General features: G+C 44.2%; 1 protein-coding gene across 1 annotated transcript in view; it reads left to right on the top strand.

Moving 5' to 3' along the window:
* The window catches only part of LOC138676521 (tetratricopeptide repeat protein 24-like), a 305,247-nt gene that overhangs the window by 112,004 nt on the left and 171,767 nt on the right, over positions 1-21,476 (top strand). Inside the window, exon 4 of the mRNA XM_069765916.1 lies at positions 8,187-8,315. Coding sequence (XP_069622017.1) covers positions 8,187-8,315 — 129 coding nt within the window. The remainder of the gene's footprint in view (positions 1-8,186; positions 8,316-21,476) is intronic.

Raw genomic sequence — 21,476 nt, 5'->3', positions numbered from 1 at the left:
CACCGCGATCAAAGATGATCGCGATGTGCCGGCGGTACAGGGAAGCACCGCGCAGGGAGGGGGCTCCCTGCGGGCTTCCCTGAGCCCCCCGGAGCAATGCGATGTGATCGCATTGCTGCGAGGGTCTCACCTCCCTCCCTGCTCCCTCCAGCCCCGGATCCAAGATGGCCGCGGATCCGGGTCCTGCAGGGAGGGAGGTGGCTTCACAGAGCCTGCTCAGAGCAGGCACTGTGAAGCAGCCTGCACTCCTATCAGATCAGTGATCTGACAGAGTGCTGTGCAAACTGTCAGATCACTGATCTGTGATGTCCCCCCCTGGGACAAAGTAAAAAAGTAAAAAAAAAAAATTTCAAATGTGTAAAAAAAATAAAAAAAAATATTCCAAAATAATGAAAAAAAAAAAAAATATTATTCCCATAAATACATTTCTTTATCTAAATAAAAAAAAAAACAATAAAAGTACACATATTTAGTATCGCCACGTCCGTAACGGCCCGACCTATAAAACTGGCCCACTAGTTAACCCCTTCAGTAATCACCGTAAGAAAAAAAAAAAAAAACGAGGCAAAAAACAACGCTTTATTATCATACCGCCGAACAAAAAGTGGAATAACACGCGATCAAAAAGACAGATATAACTAACCATGGTACCGCTGAAAGCGTCATCTTGTCCCGCAAAAAACGAGCCGCCATACAGCATCATCAGCAAAAAAATAAAAAAGTTATAGTCCTGAGAATAAAGTGATGCAAAAATAATTATTTTTTCTATAAAATAGTTTTTATCGTATAAAAGCGCCAAAACATAAAAAAATGATATAAATGAGGTATCGCTGTAATCGTACTGACCCGAAGAATAAAACTGCTTCATCAATTTTACCAAACGCGGAACGGTATAAACGCCTCCCCCAAAAGAAATTCATGAATAGCTGGTTTTTGGTCATTCTGCCTCACAAAAATCGGAATAAAAAGCGATCAAAAAATGTCACGTGCCCGAAAATGTTACCAATAAAAACATAAACTCGTCCCGCAAAAAACAAGACGTCACATGACTCTGTGGACCAAAATATAGAAAAATTATAGCTCTCAAAATGTGGTAACGCAAAAAATATTTTTTGCAATAAAAAGCGTCTTTCAGTGTGTGACGGCTGCCAATCATAAAAATCCGCTAAAAAACCCGCTATAAAAGTAAATCAAACCCCCCTTCATCACCCCCTTAGTTAGGGAAAAATTTAAAAAATGTATTTATTTCCATTTTCCCATTAGGGCTAGGGTTAGAGTTAGGGCTAGGGTTAGGGCTAGGGTTAGGGTTAGGTTTAGGGCTAGGGTTAGGGCTAGGGTTAGGGTTAGGGCTAGGGTTAGGGTTAGGGCTAGGGTTAGGGTTAGGGTTAGGGCTAGGGTTAAGGCTAGGGTTAGGGCTAGGGTTAGGGTTAGGGTTAGGGCTAGGGTTAGGGCTAGGGCTACAGTTTGGGTTGGGGCTAAAGTTACAGTTAGGGTTTAGATTACATTTACGGTTGGGAATAGGGTTGGGATTAGGGTTAGGGGTGTGTCAGGGTTAGAGGTGTGGTTAGGGTTACTGTTGGGATTAGGGTTAGGGATGTGTTTGGATTAGGGTTTCAGTTATAATTGGGGGGTTTCCACTGTTTAGGCACATCAGGGGCTCTCCAAACGCGACATGGCGTCCGATCTCAATTCCAGCCAATTCTGCGTTGAAAAAGTAAAACAGTGCTTCTTCCCTTCCGAGCTCTCCCGTGTGCCCAAACAGGGGTTTACCCCAACATATGGGGTATCAGCGTACTCAGGACAAATAGGACAACAACTTTTGGGGTCCAATTTCTCCTGTTACCCTTGGGAAAATACAAAACTCGGGGCTAAAACATATTTTTTGTGGGGAAAAAAAAGATTTTTTATTTTCACGGCTCTGCGTTATAAACTGTAGTGAAACACTTGGGGGTTCAAAGTTCTCACAACACATCTAGATTAGTTCCCTGGGGGGTCTAGTTTCCAATATGGGGTCACTTGTGGGGGGTTTCTACTGTTTAGGTACATTAGGGGTTCTGCAAACGCAATGTGACGTCTGCAGACCATTCCATCTAAGTCTGCATTCCAAATGGCGCTCCTTCCCTTCCGAGCTCTGCCATGCGCTCAAACGGTGGTTTCCCCCAACATACGGGGTATCAGCGTACTCAGGACAAATTGGACAACAACTTTTGGGGTCGAATTTCTCCTCTTACCCTCGGGAAAATACAAAACTGGGGGCTAAAAAATAATTTTGGGGGGAAAGATTTTTTTTTTTAATTTTCACGGCTCTGCGTTACAAACTGTAGTGAAACACTTGGGGGTTCAAAGCTATCACAACACATCTAGATGAGTTCCTTAGGGGGTCTAGTTTCCAAAATGGTGTCACTTGTGGGAGGTTTCTACTGTTTAGGTACATTAGGGGCTCTGCAAATGCAATGTGACACCTGCAGACCATTCCATCTAAGTCCTCATTCCAAATGGAGCTCCTTCCCTTCCGAGCGCTCCCATGCGCCCAAACAGTGGTTCCCCCCCACATATGGGGTATCAGCGCACTCAGGACAAATTGGACAACAAATTGTGGGGTCGAATTTCTCCTGTTACCCTCGGGAAAATACAAAACTGGGGGCTAAAAAATAATTTTTGTGGGAAAAAATTTTTGTTTTATTTTTACGGCTCTCCATTATAAACTTCTGTGAAGCCCTTGGTGGGTCAAAGCGCTCAGCACACATCTAGATAAGTTCCTAAGGGGGTCTACTTTCCAAAATGGTGTCACTTGTGGGGGGTTTCCACTGTTTAGGTACATTTGGGGCTCTGCAAACGCAATGTGACACCTGCAGACCATTCCATCTAAGTCTGCATTCAAATGGCACTCCTTCCCTTCTGAGCCCCCCCATCCACCCAGTGGTTCCCCCCACATATGGTGTATCATCGCACTCAGGACAAATTGTACAACAACTTTTGGGGTCCAATTTCTTCTCTTACCCTTGGGAAAATAAAAAATTGGGGGCTAAAAAGATAATTTTTGTGAAAAAATATGATTTTTTATTTTTACGGTTCTACATTATAAACTTCTGTGAAGCACTTGGTGGGTCAAAGTGCTCACCACACCTCTAGATAAGTTCCTTAGGGGGTCTACTTTCCAAAATGGTGTCACTTGTGGGGGGTTTCAATGTTTAGGCACATCAGTGGCTCTTCAAACGCAACATGGCGTCCCATCTAAATTCCTGTCAATTTTGCTTTGAAAAGTCAAACGGCGCTCCTTCCCTTCCGAGCTCTCCCATCCACCCAAACAGTGGTTTACCCCCACATATGGGCTATCAGCGTACTCAGGACAAATTGTACAACAACTTTTGTGGTCCAATTTCTTCTCTTACCCTTGGGAAAATAAAAAATTGGGGGCGAAAAGATAATTTTTGTGAAAAAATATGATTTTTTATTTTTACGGTTCTACATTATAAACTTCTGTGAAGCACTTGTTGGGTCAAAGTGCTCACCACACCTCTAGATAAGTTCCTTAGGGGGTCTACTTTCCAAAATGGTGTCACTTGTGGGGGGTTTCAATGTTTAGCCACATCAGGGGCTCTCCAAACGAAACATGGCGTCCCATCTCAATTCCAGTCAATTTTGCATTGAAAGTCAAATGGCACTCCTTCGCTTCCGAGCTCTGCCATGCGCCCAAACAGTGGTTTACCCCCACATGTGGGGTATTGGCATACTCAGGACAAATTGTACAACAATGTTTGGGGTCCATTTTCTCCTGTTACCCTTGGTAAAATAAAACAAATTGGAGCTGAATTAAATTTTTTGTGAAAAAAAGTTAAATGTTCATTTTTATTTAAACATTCAAAAAATTCCTGTGAAGCACCAGAAGGGTTAATAAACTTCTTGAATATGGTTTTGAGCACCTTGAGGGGTGTAGTTTTTAGAATGGTGTCACACTTGGGTATTTTCTATCATATAGACCCCTCAAAATGACTTCAAATGAGATGTGGTCCCTAAAATAAAATGGTGTTGTAGAAATGAGAAATTGCTGGTCAACTTTTAACCCTTATAACTCCCTAACAATAAAAAATTTTGTTTCCAAAATTGTGCTGATGTAAAGTAGACATGTGGGAAATGTTATTTATTAAGTATTTTGTGTGACATATCTCTGTGATTTAATTGCATAAAAATTCAAAGTTGGAAAATTGCGAAATTTTCATAATTTTCGCCAAATTTCCGTTTTTTTCACAAATAAACACAGGTACTATCAAATAATTTTTACCATTGTCATGAAGTACAATATGTCACAAGAAAACAATGTCAGAATCACCAGGATCCATTGAAGCGTTCCAGAGTTATAACCTCATAAAGGGACAGTGGTCAGAATTGTAAAAATTGGCCCGGTCATTAACGTGCAAACCACCCTTGGGGGTAAAGGGGTTAAAGAATCGCTCCCATCAAAATTTTTATCTTCTTAATATATTGCGACTATGATGTTTCATAGCGCTGTGTACTTACATTTGCTCAGCTTCCCCTTCTACCCAGCTAATTCTTATCTTTTCCAAAAGGCCTATAACATCACGTGATAAAAAACTGACAATCTGTTACCTTCTAAGCTCTATGTAGAAACAGGAGGTTAATTTTCCCTGTATGAGTCACTTCAAGAGTCCCTGTGGGGGCGCGTCGGAGCAGAGTAGCTGGGCCAGGAGTTGAATAGGGAAATGATAAATGCAAGGACAATAGACTTCTGTTTTCTACATAGAGCAAAGAAAAGAGAATAACTTACTGGGTAGAAAGGCAAAGAGAGAAATTGCAAGTACACAGTGCTATATAATATGATGACTGCAATGTATTTAGAGGATAAAAACTTTCATGGGTGTGCTTCTTTAAAGGGATTGTCCCACAATCAAAGTACATTTTAATCAACAGATCTTGGAACAAAATTAATTTTAAAAAATGTTCCTGTCCTGAGATAATCTTATAACTGTGCAATGTGCTGAAAAAGGAGACATGGACCATACAGCCAAAAAAATCATACATTGATCTAATTTGCCACTAGGCAAAACTTTACATACTGAACATGAGGTTCTTGGTTTAACATTCTGATCAGATTGCATGAAGCCCACTGCCACGTCATGGCGAACTTCTCTCTGTTAACCACCATCGCAGCGACAATGCACCCGCAAGACTTAGTCCCCATGACTCCAGGCCATACTGCTCCACAAGCACAAAACCACAATAATAATGGCCATTACCGAGCGAAAGAAGCAAAAAACTCACCTCCCACAAGCTCTCAGGCTATACAACAGTTAGGACCCACTTTCGCCGTGACGTGACGGTAGGCTTCATATAGTCTGATGAGAATAAAAAACTAAGAACATCATGTTCAGTATGCACTTTTTGCCTAGTGACATTAGTTCAGCATATGATTTTTTGGGTGTGCAGTCCATGTTTCTTTTTTTCAGCAGATTGCATGGTCTGTCCCTTTTCTGGGACAAGTTCTCCTCCCATTTGGCACAGGTATTTGTTGTGAATTCCGCTCTTGGGCTCCCTCCGGTGGTTGTAAGTGGCACTTTTGTGAGTTCTGCTCTTGGGCTCCCTCTTGTGGTTTCTAGTGGTATGGCTGCTCCTTGGAGTTAGCTGTCATCAGCTGCCTCCACTTATCGTCCGCTATTTAAGTCTGGCTCTTTCTTCAGCCTGTGCCACTTGTCAATGTTTCCTGGCTGGATTCACATCTCTGCTTGGATTCTCCTGGTTTCCTGACCAGTTCTGCAAAGATAAGTTCTGGCTTTGCTCATTTCAGTCCACATGTTGTGGACTTATTGTTCTGTGCATTCTATATTTGTCCAGCTTGTCAGTATGGATTTTTTCTGTTAGCTGAAAACTCTGGGAAGCAGATTTACCCTCCTCCTTTCACTTGGTGTTGCTGCTGTGTGACAGCGATTGTTACTGTGGCTTTGTGCTTGTGGGGCGGTGTGGCCTTGAGTCATGGGGACTCAGAAATAAATTGAGACGCCCACCAGGGCCATGGGGTACTCTGTACAGGGTACGGTGCTTAAAGAGACGTGTCAAGGCGGCGGCGACACTGTCCGTGGCCCTGGGCGCACATGTTAAAGGGATAGTCTTTAAAGGGGTTTGTAGAAATAAAGAAAGTTCGTGACGCCACCTGTGGTATTTGGTCAGGGTGACCGACGCTGCTTAAAGGGGTCCTCTGGGTTGATGTTATGGCAGCCAGATGGTATAACTTCCCACAGGTGAAGTAGGTCCCCAGAGCTCACGTGTGTAGAGATGGTGTAATAAGAAACAGAGGACACAAGGTTGTAGTCTCTTTACCTCTTTACTGAAGCAATTCAGGCAGCCACAGTCCAGGGTACCGAATCACAGGTGCTGGTGGTGGTCCGGCTCGCTTACAAGCAAGTTGGGATTTCCCCTTACCAGGTGGGGTTAGAAGCCTTCCCTCTCGTGCTGTGTTGTAGTTCCTTACTGCTTACAGCTGTCCAACAAGGTCCTCATGAGGTTTCTGTACTTTTGTGTATGTGGGACACTAACCTGTATGACAGGTGGCTTGAGCCTTTCCACAGCATCTCTATCATGACCCGGGCTCTATACGCCACTGTGTTTTCAAGGTTTTAGGGTGAGCAAGTGACCTCCAGTTCAGTTGTCCTGACGGTTTCTGCTGTGATTCGTAGAGCTCCTCACAACCTCTGCTTTCCGGTCACTGGTGTCTGCGCTCTGTCAAGATGTAGCTAAGAGCATAAAATACTACATGGATGGAAATTGGTAAGGGAACATATCATAAATGAGCAATGGAGGGATAGCCAATTTAGAATAATGCATAAAATAATATGTGGCTTTAATATACCGCCAACTCCACAGAACCCTGATAGGCAGATGAGTTGCCCCAAATGTAGCGCATCAAGAACAGATATGGAGCATGGCATGTGGTCGTGTCCCAAGACACAAGAGCTTTGGACCATGGTTCAAGATATGTATCTACAGATGTGTGGGATTTGGGTAGACTCTAGCCCGATGTGCTGGTTGTTTCATTATACGACAGGCAAAACAAGAGGGGGACAGTTACATGATCTGTTCCATACTATTGCTTTGGTGACAAAAGTTTAATTTTGCAATATTGGTTGGCTAGTTTACTCCCAGGGATAAAAGAGATTAAAGCAGGACTAATGGCTGTCCTATATTTAGAAAAAAGAGAAGCAGAAAGGGATAAAGATAAGATGACGAAAAGATTTTTCAAAAAATGGAGAGTGTTCATAGAAGCCCTATTGTCGACAGGGGAAATTCAAGAGATAATGAGGCCCTTTGTTAATTCAGATTGGTATTTGTTAGAAGATTTAAGTGGTAGTTTGGATAAATTAAAATTTGTCACATGATAAAGGCATCAGTTGGTGTATGTTCTAGATTTGATTGTCGGACTCCAATCATTGAAGTGGGTTAGATGTGGACATTAGGGGACATGTTAATATTATTTGTGTTATAAAGATTAACGAGTGTTTTATTTCTGTGTAATAATTTAAAGTAACACTTGCAATATGTATTGTACTTATTTGTTTAAAAAAAAAAAAAAAAAAAAACAACCAATAAAAATGATGTTTAAAAAAAAAAAAAGATGTAGCTAAATTGCAGCTATTCTCCTCTGGTCTTAACTTCGCCTTTGCCTCTTTTCCCTTTCAGTATCTTTATCAGTTGCTCTGTTCTGTCTTTCCTTCCCAGGAGCTGCACGGCTCCCACTTTCCTTCCTCACACGTCGCTCTCCTCTCACCAACTACTAACTCTTCCTAACTGCCTAGCAATGGCCTAGCAACTGACTCCTCCTCCTGACCAGAGAGAGCAGCTCCCTTGAAGTCGGGTGTAGGGCTCCCATTTCTGGCCTGGTACAATGAAGTACAAAACGTTGAACTGATATTGAGCACTCACAATTGTGTTCACAGTTTCCGTTGACACTCAATCAATGGCCATGAGTTATAATTGTCTGCTGCTTTACCTCGTAAACTTGTTAAATCCATTGGATCCCTAGGATATTAATAACAATCAATTATAAACCCTTTTTCATGTGATGCCTTGTGAATAGTGCAAGAAGCAAGAAGCCACAGGATTATCATTGGCATTGCCAAACAATAGTATATGTTGTAGTGCTCAATCTGACTCTCTCCTTTCATGATTGATTGCAGGATCTTTAGGAGAAAGAAATGCCCAAGGACAGTGTCTCAGCAATTTGGCATTTGCCTACAGCCAGCTGAAAAACTATGAAATGGCAGAGTTTTACTATCTTCAGGCACATCAAGCATTTGAGGATGCAGGTAAATACACAAACATGAAATTGTCTGTAGAGACATTTCAATGCAATTAGTGCAAATACCATTATTGGTCTAAAAAGAATAGTAGGGACTAGTGTTGAGCGATACCTTCCGATATTCGGAAATATGGGGATCGGATTGTATCGGCCGATATAAAAAAAATATCTGATATCGCCGATACCGATACCGGAAACCAATGCAAGTCAATGGGACACAAATATCGGAATGAAAATAAGCCCTTTCTTTCCTTGTACATCCTGTTCCGGAGGTAGGAAGAGTTTGGGTGGCGCATGGGCAGAGACTGCGTGTCTGTGTGGGACCGTTTGGGGTCTGTGCGGGCCTGCCGGGGGTCTGTACAGGCCTCTCGGGGGTCTGTGTGGCCTGACGGGGTTCTTTGCGGCCTGCCGGGGGTCTGTATGGGTCTCTCGGGGGTCTGTGCGGCCTGCAGGGGATCTGTGCGGCCTGCTGGGGGTCTGTGCGGCCTACCGGGGGTCTGTACAGGCCTCTCGGGTGTCTGCGCGGCCTGCTGGGGGTCTGTGCGGCCTGCCGGGGGTCTGTATGGGCCTCTTGGGGGTCTGTGCGGCCTGCCGGGGGTCTTTGTGTTTGTGTGCAGGCATCGTCCGATGGTACTACAGGTCCCATCAGGCTATGCCTGCTACAATGGCAGTGATTAACACATTACACAATGATGGGACAGTAGTAGTCCCATCATCCGGCTAATGTGTTGAATGTAAAAAAAAAAAACTACATACTACATACAACATACAGTACATACAACATCCTACATACACACAAAATACTTACTACATACATGCAACATACATACATACAACATACATACATACAACATACATACTACATACATATATACAACATACATACAACATACGACATCCATACATACAACATGCATACAACATATATACAACATTCTACATACATCCATATATACAACATACATACATACAACATACATACTACATACAGTACAGGCCAAAAGTTTGGACACACCTTCTCATTTAAAGATTTTTCTGTATTTTCATGACTATGAAAATTGTACATTTACACTGAAGGCATCACAACTATGAATTAACACATGTGGAATAATATACTTAACAAAAAAGTGTGAAACAAATGAAATTATGTCTTATATTCTAGGTTTTTCAAAGTAGCCCCCTTTTGCTTTGATGACTGCTTTGCACACTCTTGGCATTCTCTTGATGAGCTTCAAGAGGTAATCACCGGGAATGGTTTTCAAGTCACAGGTGTGCCCTGTCAGGTTTCATAAGTGGGATTTCTTGCCTTATAAACGGGGTTGGGACCATCAGTTGTGTTGTGCAGAAGTCTGGTGGATACAAAGCTGATAGTCCTACTGAATAGACTGTTAGAATATGTTTTATGGCAAGAAAAAAGCAGCTAAGTAAAGAAAAACGAGTGGCCATCATTACTTTAAGAAATGAAAGTCAGTCAGTCTGAAAACTTTGAAAGTGTCCCCAAGTGCAGTGGCAAGAACTATTAAGCGCTACAAAGCAACTGGCTCACATGAGAACCGCCCCAGGAAAGGAAGACCAAGAGTCACCTCTGCTTCTGAGGATAAATTTATCCCAGTAACCAGCCTCAGAAATTGCAGGTTAACAGCAGCTCAGATTAGAGACTAGGTCAATGACACACAAAGTTCTAGCAGCAGACACATCTCTACAACAACTGTTAAGAGGAGACTTTGTGCAGCAGGCCTTCATGGTAAAATAGCTACTAGAAACCACTGCTAAGGACAGGCAACAAGCAGAAGAGACTTGTTTGGGCTAAAGAACACAAGGAATGGACATTAGACCAGTGGAAATCTGTGCTTTGGTCTGATGAGTCCAAATTTGAGATCTTTGGTTCCAACCACCGTGTCTTTGTGCGAAGCAGAAAAGGTGAATGGATGGATTCTACATGCCTGGTTCAATCCGTGAAGCATGGAGGAGGAGGAATGTGTTGTGAATTCTGTTATCGAACTCCCTCCTGTGGTCATGAATGGTACTTCGGCGAGTTCTGTCCATGGACTCCCTCTGGTGGCTGTGAGTGGAGCTGCTGCTTCTGAGGTTCCTTCCACAGGTGACGTAGTTTATTCTTTGGCTGGCTGCTCTATTTAACTCCACTCAGATCGTTACTCCATGCCAGCTGTCAATGTTCCTGTACTGGTTCAGTTCGCTCTTGGATCTTTCTGGTGACCTGTCTACTCCAGCAGAAGCTAAGTCCCTGCTAGTTTATTATTTGTTCATTGTTTCCTTGTCCAGCTTGCTATCATGATTCTGTCTTGCTAGCTGGAAGCTCTGGGATGCAGAGTGGAACCTCCGCACCATGAGTCGGTGCGGAGGTCTTTTTGCACACTCTGCGTGGTCTTTTTGTAGTTTTTTGTGCTGACCGCATAGATACCTTTCCTATCCTCAGTCTGTTTAGTAAGTCTGGCCTCCCTTTGCTGAAACCTGTTTCATTTCTGTGTTTGTGACTTTCATCTTAACTCACAGTCAATATATGTGGGGGGCTGCCTTTTGCTTTGGGGAATTTCTCTGAGGCAAGGTAGGCTTTATTTTCTATCTCTAGGGCTAGTTAGCTCTTAGGCTGTGAAGAGGCGTCTAGGCAGTGTTAGGTACGCTCCACGGCTATTTCTAGTTGTGTGATAGGATTAGGGGTTGCGGTCAGCAGAGCTCCCACTTCCCAGAGCTTGTCCTGTGTGAGTTTAACCATCAGGTCGTTCCGGGTGCTCCTAACCACCAGGTACATAACAGGTATGATGGTGTGGGGGTGCTATGCTGGTGACACTGTTGGGGATTTATTCAAAATTGAAGGCATAGTGAACCAGCATGGTACCTGTTGTGAGTTCTGTTTTTGGGCTCCCTCTGGTGGTTACTGATGGTACTGGGTGACTTGTCTTTCCTGGGTTTCTGGGTTCCACCTGTTCCATCAGCATATGGGAGTTTCCTATTTAACCTGGCTTTGCTGGCATTTCCTCGCCGGTTATCAATGTATCCAGTGTGTCTTGTTACCTCTGCTCCCTGCTCCTAGAACCTTCTGGACAAGCTAAGTTTGGATTTTCCTGTTTTGTGTTTTGCTTAATTTGGTTTTTAGTCCAGCCTGCAGATATGTGATTCTCTGCTGCTGGTTGCTCTAGTGGGCTGAAATTGCTTTTCATGTACCATGAGTTGGCACATGAGTTCAAGTAATTTCAGGATGGTTTTTTGAAGGGTTTTTCGCTGACCGCGCAGTTCACTTTTGTATCCTCTGCTATCTAGCTTTAGCGGGCCTCATTTTGCTGAAACTGTTTTCATACTACATATGTGCTTTCCTCTCATTTCACCGTCATTATATGTGGGGGGCTGCTATTTGCTGTGGGGTATTTCTCTGGAGGCAAGAGAGGTCTGTGTTTCTTCTGATAGGGGAAGTTAGATCTTCGGCTGGAGCGAGACGTCTAGGATCATCGTAGGCACGTTCCCCGGCTACTTTTATTTGTGTGTTAGGTTCAGGGTCGCGGTCAGCTCAGGTTCCATCGCCCTAGAGCTTGTTTGTATCTGTGCTTGTCCTTTTTGTGATCCCCTGCCATTGGGATCATGACAGTATAACCGGCCACAAAGTGTTAATTGTATTGGCTGAAGTAGGAGGATAAGTAGTCTGAGGAAGTGTTTTTTTTTTTTTCCCCTCAGAGATTGCTGCCTAGCCTTATTGCAGCCTGGCTACTTCCTCCTCCTCTTAATCTTTGAATGGCTCTGATCTCAGCTGTTTATCATGGACGTCCAGAGTTTGGCTTCCAGCCTGAATAATCGTGCCACTAAGGTTCAAAATATACAGGATTTTGTTGTACATGCTCCTATGTCTGAACCTAGAATTCCTGTCCCAGAGTTTTTTTCTGGAGATAGATCTCGTTTTCTGAATTTTAGGAACAATTGCAAGTTGTTTCTTTCTTTGAAATCTCGCTCCTCTGGAGACCCTGCTCAGCAAGTCAAGATAATTATATCTTTCCTGCGGGGTGACCCTCAGGATTGGGCATTTGCATTGGCACCAGGGGACCCTGCGTTGCTTAATGCAGATGCGTTTTTTCTGGCATTGGGTTTGCTCTATGAGGAACCTAACCAAGAGATTCAGGCTGAAAAAGCTTTGTTGGCCCTCTCTCAGGGGCAAGATGAAGCAGAAATTTATTGTCAAAAATTTCGGAAGTGGTCGGTACTTACTCAGTGGAATGAGTGCGCTCTGGCTGCAAAGTTTAGAGATGGCCTTTCTGAGGCCATTAAAGATGTTATGGTGGGGTTCTCTGCGCCTGCTGGTCTGAATGAGTCTATGACTATGGCTGTTCAGATTGATCGGCGTTTACGGGAGCGCAAACCTGTGCATCATTTGGCGGTGTCGTCTGAACCGTCACCTGAGATAATGCAATGTGATAGAATTCAGTCCAGAAGTGAACGGCAAAAGTATAGGCGGAAAAAAGGGTTGTGCTTTTATTGTGGTGATTTAGCTCATGTTATATCAGCATGCTCTAAACGCACAAAAAAGGTTGATAAGTCTGTTGCCATTAGTACTTTACAGTCTAAGTTCATTCTGTCTGTGACTCTGATTTGTTCATTATCATCCATTTCCGTCGATGCCTATGTGGATTCAGGCGCTGCCCTGAGTCTTATGGATTGGTCATTTGCCAATCGCTGTGGGTTTAGTCTGGAGCCTCTGGAAGTCCCTATTCCTTTGAAGGGAATTGACTCTACACCTTTGGCTATGAATAAACCTCAGTACTGGACACAAGTGACCATGCGTATGACTCCCGTTCATCAGGAGGTGATTCGCTTCCTGGTACTGTATAATTTGCATGATGTTCTAGTACTTGGTCTGCCATGGTTACAAACTCATAATCCAGTCCTTGACTGGAAATCAGTGTCTGTGTTAAGCTGGGGTTGTCAGGGGGTTCATGATGATGCACCTCCGATTTCTATCGCTTCATCTACTCCTTCTGAGATTCCTGTGTTTTTGTCTGACTATCGGGATGTTTTTGAGGAGCCTAAGCTCAGTTCGCTTCCTCCTCACAGGGATTGCGACTGTGCTATAAATTTAATTCCGGGCAGTAAATTTCCTAAAGGTCGTTTGTTCAATCTGTCAGTGCCAGAGCATACTGCTATGCGGGATTATGTTAAGGAGTCCTTGGAAAAGGGACATATCCGTCCATCTTTGTCCCTTTTGGGAGCAGGTTTTTTTTTCATGGCCAAGAAAGATGGTTCCTTGAGGCCTTGTATAGATTATCGTCTTTTGAATAAGATTACCGTAAAATATCAGTATCCTTTGCCATTGTTGACTGATTTGTTTGCTCGCATTAAGGGGGCTAAATGGTTCACTAAGATTGATCTTCGGGGTGCGTATAATCTTATACGAATAAAGCAAGGTGATGAGTGGTATCAGTCTACCACCCTACCCGTGCCCTCCGCTCCGCTAATGACCTCAGGTTAGCATCCTCAATAATCAGAACCTCCCACTCCCGTCTCCAAGACTTTACACGTGCTGCGCCGATTCTTTGGAATGCACTACCTAGGTTAATACGATTAATCCCCAATCCCCACAGTTTTAAGCGTGCCCTAAAAACTCATTTGTTCAGACTGGCCTACCGCCTCAATGCATTAACCTAACGATCCCTGTGTGGCCTATTTATAATAAAAAAAAAAAAAAAAAAGGTTCCTCGCATCATGTTCTCATACACTTTATGCAGTATTAGCCCTCTGTGTCTGTACTGCTACATACTTAGGCAGGTAACTGGTTCATGCAGCTTTACATGAACACCTGAGCCTTACACTATAGCTGGTCCGAATAACTAAAGCAATTGTTACCATCCACCTCTCGTGTCTCCCCTTTTCCCCATAGTTTGTAAGCTTGCGAGCAGGGCCCTCACTCCTCCTGGTATCTGTTTTGAACTGTATTTCTGTTATGCTGTAATGTTTATTGTCTGTACAAGTCCCCTCTATAATTTGTAAAGCGCTGCGGAATATGTTGGCGCTATATAAATAAAATTATTATTATTATTATTATTATTATGAGTGGAAAACCGCATTTAATACGCCTGAGGGCCATTTTGAGTATTTGGTAATGCCTTTTGGACTTTCTAATGCTCCTTCAGTCTTCCAGTCCATTATGCACGATATTTTCCGTGAATATCTGGATAAATTTATGATTGTGTATTTGGATGATATTTTGGTTTTTTCTGATGACTGGGAGTCTCATGTTCAGCAGGTCAGGAAGGTGTTTCAGGTCCTGCGGGCCAATTCCTTGTTTGTAAAAGGCTCAAAGTGTCTCTTTGGAGTCCAGAAGATTTCTTTCTTGGGGTATATTTTTTCCCCTTCTACTATTGAGATGGATCCCGTCAAGGTTCAGGCTATTTGTGACTGGACGCAGCCTACATCTCTTAAGAGTCTACAGAAGTTCTTGGGCTTTGCTAATTTCTATCGTCGTTTTATAACTAATTTTTCTAGTGTTGTTAAGCCTTTGACGGATTTGACTAAGAAGGGTGCTGATGTTGCTAATTGGTCTCCTGCGGCTGTGGAGGCCTTTCAGGAACTTAAGCGCCGGTTTTCTTCTGCTCCTGTGTTGCGTCAGCCAGATGTTTCGCTCCCTTTTCAGGTTGAGGTTGATGCTTCCGAGATTGGAGCGGGGGCGGTTTTGTCACAGAGAAGCTCCGATGGCTCAGTGATGAAGCCATGCGCGTTTTTTTCTAGAAAGTTTTCGCCGGCTGAGCGGAATTATGATGTTGGTAATCGGGAACTTTTGGCCATGAAGTGGGCATTTGAGGAGTGGCGTCATTGGCTAGAGAGTGCTAGACATCGTGTGGTGGTCTTGACTGATCACAAAAATTTGATTTACCTTGAGTCTGCCAGGCGTCTGAATCCTAGACAGGCTCGTTGGTCACTGTTTTTCTCTCGTTTCAATTTTGTGGTTTCATACCTGCCAGGTTCAAAGAATGTTAAGGCGGATGCTCTTTCTAGGAGTTTTGTGCCTGACTCCCTTGGAAATTCTGAGCCCTCTGGTATCCTTAGGGATGGGGTGATTTTGTCTGCTGTCTCCCCAGACTTGCGACGTGCTTTGCAGGAGTTTCAGGTGGCTAAACCTGATCGTTGTCCGCCTGAGAGACTGTTTGTTCCGGATAATTGGACCAGTAGAGTCATCTCCGAGGTCCATTCTTCTGCGTTGGCAGGGCATCCTGGAATATTTGGTACTAGAGACTTGGTGGCCAGGTCTTTTTGGTGGCCTTCCTTGTCGAGGGATGTGCGTTCTTTTGTGCAGTCTTGTGAGGTTTGTGCTCGGGCTAAGCCTTGCTGTTCTCGGGCCAGTGGATTGTTGTCACCTTTGCCTATCCCGAAGAGGCCTTGGACGCACATTTCCATGGACTTTATTTCGGATCTCCCTGTCTCTCAAAAAATGTCCATCATCTGGGTTGTGTGTGATCGCTTTTCTAAAATGGTTCATCTGGTACCCTTGCCTAAGTTGCCTTCCTCCTCTGAGTTGGTCCCTCTGTTTTTTCAGAATGTGGTTCGTTTGCATGGGATTCCTGAGAACATCGTTTCTGACAGGGGATCCCAGTTTGTGTCTAGATTTTGGCGGACTTTCTGTGCTAAGATGGGCATTGATTTGTCCTTTTCATCTGCATTCCATCCTCAGACGAATGGCCAGACTGAACGAACTAATCAGACCTTGGAAACTTATTTAAGGTGTTTTGTTTCTGCTGATCAGGATGACTGGGTTACCTTTTTGCCGCTGGCCGAGTTTGCGCTTAATAATCGGGCTAGTTCTGCTACCTTGGTTTCTCCTTTCTTTTGTAATTCGGGGTTTCATCCTCGTTTTTCCTCTGGTCAGGTGGAACCTTCTGATTGTCCTGGAGTGGACATGGTGGTGGATAGGTTGCATCGGATTTGGAGTCATGTGGTGGACAATTTGAAGTTGTCCCAGGAGAAGGCTCAGCAGTTTGCTAATCGCCGTCGCCGCGTGGGTCCTCGACTTCTTGTTGGTGACTTGGTGTGGTTGTCTTCTCGTTTTGTTCCTATGAAGGTCTCTTCTCCTAAGTTCAAGCCTCGGTTCATCGGTCCCTATAGGATCTTGGAAATTCTTAACCCTGTGTCGTTTCGTTTGGATCTCCCGGCATCGTTTGCTATTCATAATGTGTTTCATCGGTCGTTGTTGCGGAAGTATGAGGTACCTGTTGTTCCTTCTCTTGAGCCTCCTGCTCCAGTGCTGGTGGAGGGAGAATTGGAGTATGTTGTGGAGAAGATCTTGGATTCTCGTGTTTCCAGACGGAAACTCCAGTATTTGGTCAAGTGGAAGGGTTATGGTCAGGAGGATAATTCTTGGGTGGTTGCCTCGGATGTTCATGCTGATGATTTGGTTTGCGCTTTTCATAGGGCTCATCCTGGTCGCCCTGGTGGTTCTCGTGAGGGTTCGGTGACCCCTCCTCAAGGGGGGGGTACTGTTGTGAGTTCTGTTTTTGGGCTCCCTCTGGTGGTTACTGATGGTACTGGGTGACTTGTCTTTCCTGGGTTTCTGGGTTCCACCTGTTCCATCAGCATATGGGAGTTTCCTATTTAACCTGGCTTTGCTGGCATTTCCTCGCCGGTTATCAATGTATCCAGTGTGTCTTGTTACCTCTGCTCCCTGCTCCTAGAACCTTCTGGACAAGCTAAGTTTGGATTTTCCTGTTTTGTGTTTTGCTTAATTTGGTTTTTAGTCCAGCCTGCAGATATGTGATTCTCTGCTGCTGGTTGCTCTAGTGGGCTGAAATTGCTTTTCATGTACCATGAGTTGGCACATGAGTTCAAGTAATTTCAGGATGGTTTTTTGAAGGGTTTTTCGCTGACCGCGCAGTTCACTTTTGTATCCTCTGCTATCTAGCTTTAGCGGGCCTCATTTTGCTGAAACTGTTTTCATACTACGTATGTGCTTTCCTCTCATTTCACCGTCATTATATGTGGGGGGGCTGCTATTTGCTGTGGGGTATTTCTCTGGAGGCAAGAGAGGTCTGTGTTTCTTCTGATAGGGGAAGTTAGATCTTCGGCTGGAGCGAGACGTCTAGGATCATCGTAGGCACGTTCCCCGCCTACTTTTATTTGTGTGTTAGGTTCAGGGTCGCGGTCAGCTCAGGTTCCATCGCCCTAGAGCTTGTTTGTATCTGTGCTTGTCCTTTTTGTGATCCCCTGCCATTGGGATCATGACAGTATAACCGGCCCACAAAGTGTTAATTGTATTGGCTGAAGTAGGAGGATAAGTAGTCTGAGGAAGTTTTTTTTTTTTTTTTTTTCCCCTCAGAGTTTGCTGCCTAGCCTTATTGCAGCCTGGCTACTTCCTCCTCCTCTTAATCTTTGAATGGCTCTGATCTCAGCTGTTTATCATGGACGTCCAGAGTTTGGCTTCCAGCCTGAATAATCTTGCCACTAAGGTTCAAAATATACAGGATTTTGTTGTACATGCTCCTATGTCTGAACCTAGAATTCCTGTCCCAGAGTTTTTTTCTGGAGATAGATCTCGTTTTCTGAATTTTAGGAACAATTGCAAGTTGTTTCTTTCTTTGAAATCTCGCTCCTCTGGAGACCCTGCTCAGCAAGTCAAGATAATTATATCTTTCCTGCGGGGTGACCCTCAGGATTGGGCATTTGCATTGGCACCAGGGGACCCTGCGTTGCTTAATGCAGATGCGTTTTTTCTGGCATTGGGTTTGCTCTATGAGGAACCTAACCAAGAGATTCAGGCTGAAAAAGCTTTGTTGGCCCTCTCTCAGGGGCAAGATGAAGCAGAAATTTATTGTCAAAAATTTCGGAAGTGGTCGGTACTTACTCAGTGGAATGAGTGCGCTCTGGCTGCAAAGTTTAGAGATGGCCTTTCTGAGGCCATTAAAGATGTTATGGTGGGGTTCCCTGCGCCTGCTGGTCTGAATGAGTCTATGACTATGGCTGTTCAGATTGATCGGCGTTTACGGGAGCGCAAACCTGTGCATCATTTGGCGGTGTCGTCTGAACCATCACCTGAGATAATGCAATGTGATAGAATTCAGTCCAGAAGTGAACGGCAAAAGTATAGGCGGAAAAAAGGGTTGTGCTTTTATTGTGGTGATTCAGCTCATGTTATATCAGCATGCTCTAAACGCACAAAAAAGGTTGATAAGTCTGTTGCCATTAGTACTTTACAGTCTAAGTTCATTCTGTCTGTGACTCTGATTTGTTCATTATCATCCATTTCCGTCGATGCCTATGTGGATTCAGGCGCTGCCCTGAGTCTTATGGATTGGTCATTTGCCAATCACTGTGGGTTTAGTCTGGAGCCTCTGGAAGTCCCTATTCCTTTGAAGGGAATTGACTCTACACCTTTGGCTATGAATAAACCTCAGTACTGGACACAAGTGACCATGCGTATGACTCCCGTTCATCAGGAGGTGATTCGCTTCCTGGTACTGTATAATTTGCATGATGTTCTAGTACTTGGTCTGCCATGGTTACAAACTCATAATCCAGTCCTTGACTGGAAATCAGTGTCTGTGTTAAGCTGGGGTTGTCAGGGGGTTCATGATGATGCACCTCCGATTTCTATCGCTTCATCTACTCCTTCTGAGATTCCTGTGTTTTTGTCTGACTATCGGGATGTTTTTGAGGAGCCTAAGCTCAGTTCGCTTCCTCCTCACAGGGATTGCGACTGTGCTATAAATTTAATTCCGGGCAGTACATTTCCTAAAGGTCGTTTGTTCAATCTGTCAGTGCCAGAGCATACTGCTATGCGGGATTATGTTAAGGAGTCCTTGGAAAAGGGACATATCCGTCCATCTTTGTCCCCTTTGGGAGCAGGTTTTTTTTTCGTGGCCAAGAAAGATGGTTCCTTGAGGCCTTGTATAGATTATCGTCTTTTGAATAAGATTACCGTAAAATATCAGTATCCTTTGCCATTGTTGACTGATTTGTTTGCTCGCATTAAGGGGGCTAAATGGTTCACTAAGATTGATCTTCGGGGTGCGTATAATCTTATACGAATAAAGCAAGGTGATGAGTGGAAAACCGCATTTAATACGCCTGAGGGCCATTTTGAGTATTTGGTAATGCCTTTTGGACTTTCTAATGCTCCTTCAGTCTTCCAGTCCATTATGCACGATATTTTCCGTGAATATCTGGATAAATTTATGATTGTGTATTTGGATGATATTTTGGTTTTTTCTGATGACTGGGAGTCTCATGTTCAGCAGGTCAGGAAGGTGTTTCAGGTCCTGCGGGCCAATTCCTTGTTTGTAAAAGGCTCAAAGTGTCTCTTTGGAGTCCAGAAGATTTCTTTCTTGGGGTATATTTTTTCCCCTTCTACTATTGAGATGGATCCCGTCAAGGTTCAGGCTATTTGTGACTGGACGCAGCCTACATCTCTTAAGAGTCTACAGAAGTTCTTGGGCTTTGCTAATTTCTATCGTCGTTTTATAACTAATTTTTCTAGTGTTGTTAAGCCTTTGACGGATTTGACTAAGAAGGGTGCTGATGTTGCTAATTGGTCTCCTGCGGCTGTGGAGGCCTTTCAGGAACTTAAGCGCCGGTTTTCTTCTGCTCCTGTGTTGCGTCAGCCAGATGTTTCGCTCCCTTTTCAGGTTGAGGTTGATGCTTCCGAGATTGGAGCGGGGGCGGTTTTGTCACAGAGAAGCTCCGATGGCTCAGTGATGAAGCCATGCGCATTTTTTTCTAGAAAGTTTTCGCCGGCTGAGCGGAATTATGATGTTGGTAATCGGGAACTTTTGGCCATGAAGTGGGCATTTGAGGAGTGGCGTCATTGGCTAGAGAGTGCTAGACATCGTGTGGTGGTCTTGACTGATCACAAAAATTTGATTTACCTTGAGTCTGCCAGGCGTCTGAATCCTAGACAGGCTCGTTGGTCACTGTTTTTCTCTCGTTTCAATTTTGTGGTTTCATACCTGCCAGGTTCAAAGAATGTTAAGGCGGATGCTCTTTCTAGGAGTTTTGTGCCTGACTCCCTTGGAAATTCTGAGCCCTCTGGTATCCTTAGGGATGGGGTGATTTTGTCTGCTGTCTCCCCAGACTTGCGACGTGCTTTGCAGGAGTTTCAGGTGGCTAAACCTGATCGTTGTCCGCCTGAGAGACTGTTTGTTCCGGATAATTGGACCAGTAGAGTCATCTCCGAGGTCCATTCTTCTGCGTTGGCAGGTCATCCTGGAATATTTGATACTAGAGACTTGGTGGCCAGGTCTTTTTGGTGGCCTTCCTTGTCGAGGGATGTGCGTTCTTTTGTGCAGTCTTGTGAGGTTTGTGCTCGGGCTAAGCCTTGCTGTTCTCGGGCCAGTGGATTGTTGTCACCTTTGCCTATCCCGAAGAGGCCTTGGACGCACATTTCCATGGACTTTATTTCGGATCTCCCTGTCTCTCAAAAAATGTCCGTCATCTGGGTTGTGTGTGATCGCTTTTCTAAAATGGTTCATCTGGTACCCTTGCCTAAGTTGCCTTCCTCCTCTGAGTTGGTCCCTCTGTTTTTTCAGAATGTGGTTCGTTTGCATGGGATTCCTGAGAACATCGTTTCTGACAGGGGATCCCAGTTTGTGTCTAGATTTTGGCGGACTTTCTGTGCTAAGATGGGCATTGATTTGTCCTTTTCGTCTGCATTCCATCCTCAGACGAATGGCCAGACTGAACAAACTAATCAGACCTTGGAAACTTATTTAAGGTGTTTTGTTTCTGCTGATCAGGATGACTGGGTTACCTTTTTGCCGCTGGCCGAGTTTGCGCTTAATAATCGGGCTAGTTCTGCTACCTTGGTTTCTCCTTTCTTTTGTAATTCGGGGTTTCATCCTCGTTTTTCCTCTGGTCAGGTGGAACCTTCTGATTGTCCTGGAGTGGACATGGTGGTGGATAGGTTGCATCGGATTTGGAGTCATGTGGTGGACAATTTGAAGTTGTCCCAGGAGAAGGCTCAGCAGTTTGCTAATCGCCGTCGCCGCGTGGGTCCTCGACTGCTTGTTGGTGACTTGGTGTGGTTGTCTTCTCGTTTTGTTCCTATGAAGGTCTCTTCTCCTAAGTTCAAGCCTCGGTTCATCGGTCCCTATAGGATCTTGGAAATTCTTAACCCTGTGTCGTTTCGTTTGGATCTCCCGGCATCGTTTGCTATTCATAATGTGTTTCATCGGTCGTTGTTGCGGAA

This window comes from Ranitomeya imitator, chromosome 4 (assembly GCF_032444005.1).
Source record: "Ranitomeya imitator isolate aRanImi1 chromosome 4, aRanImi1.pri, whole genome shotgun sequence".
NCBI lineage: Eukaryota > Metazoa > Chordata > Amphibia > Anura > Dendrobatidae > Ranitomeya > Ranitomeya imitator.
The sequence above is the reverse complement of the archived record's forward strand: the minus strand, read 5'-3'. Positions and strand labels throughout refer to the sequence as shown.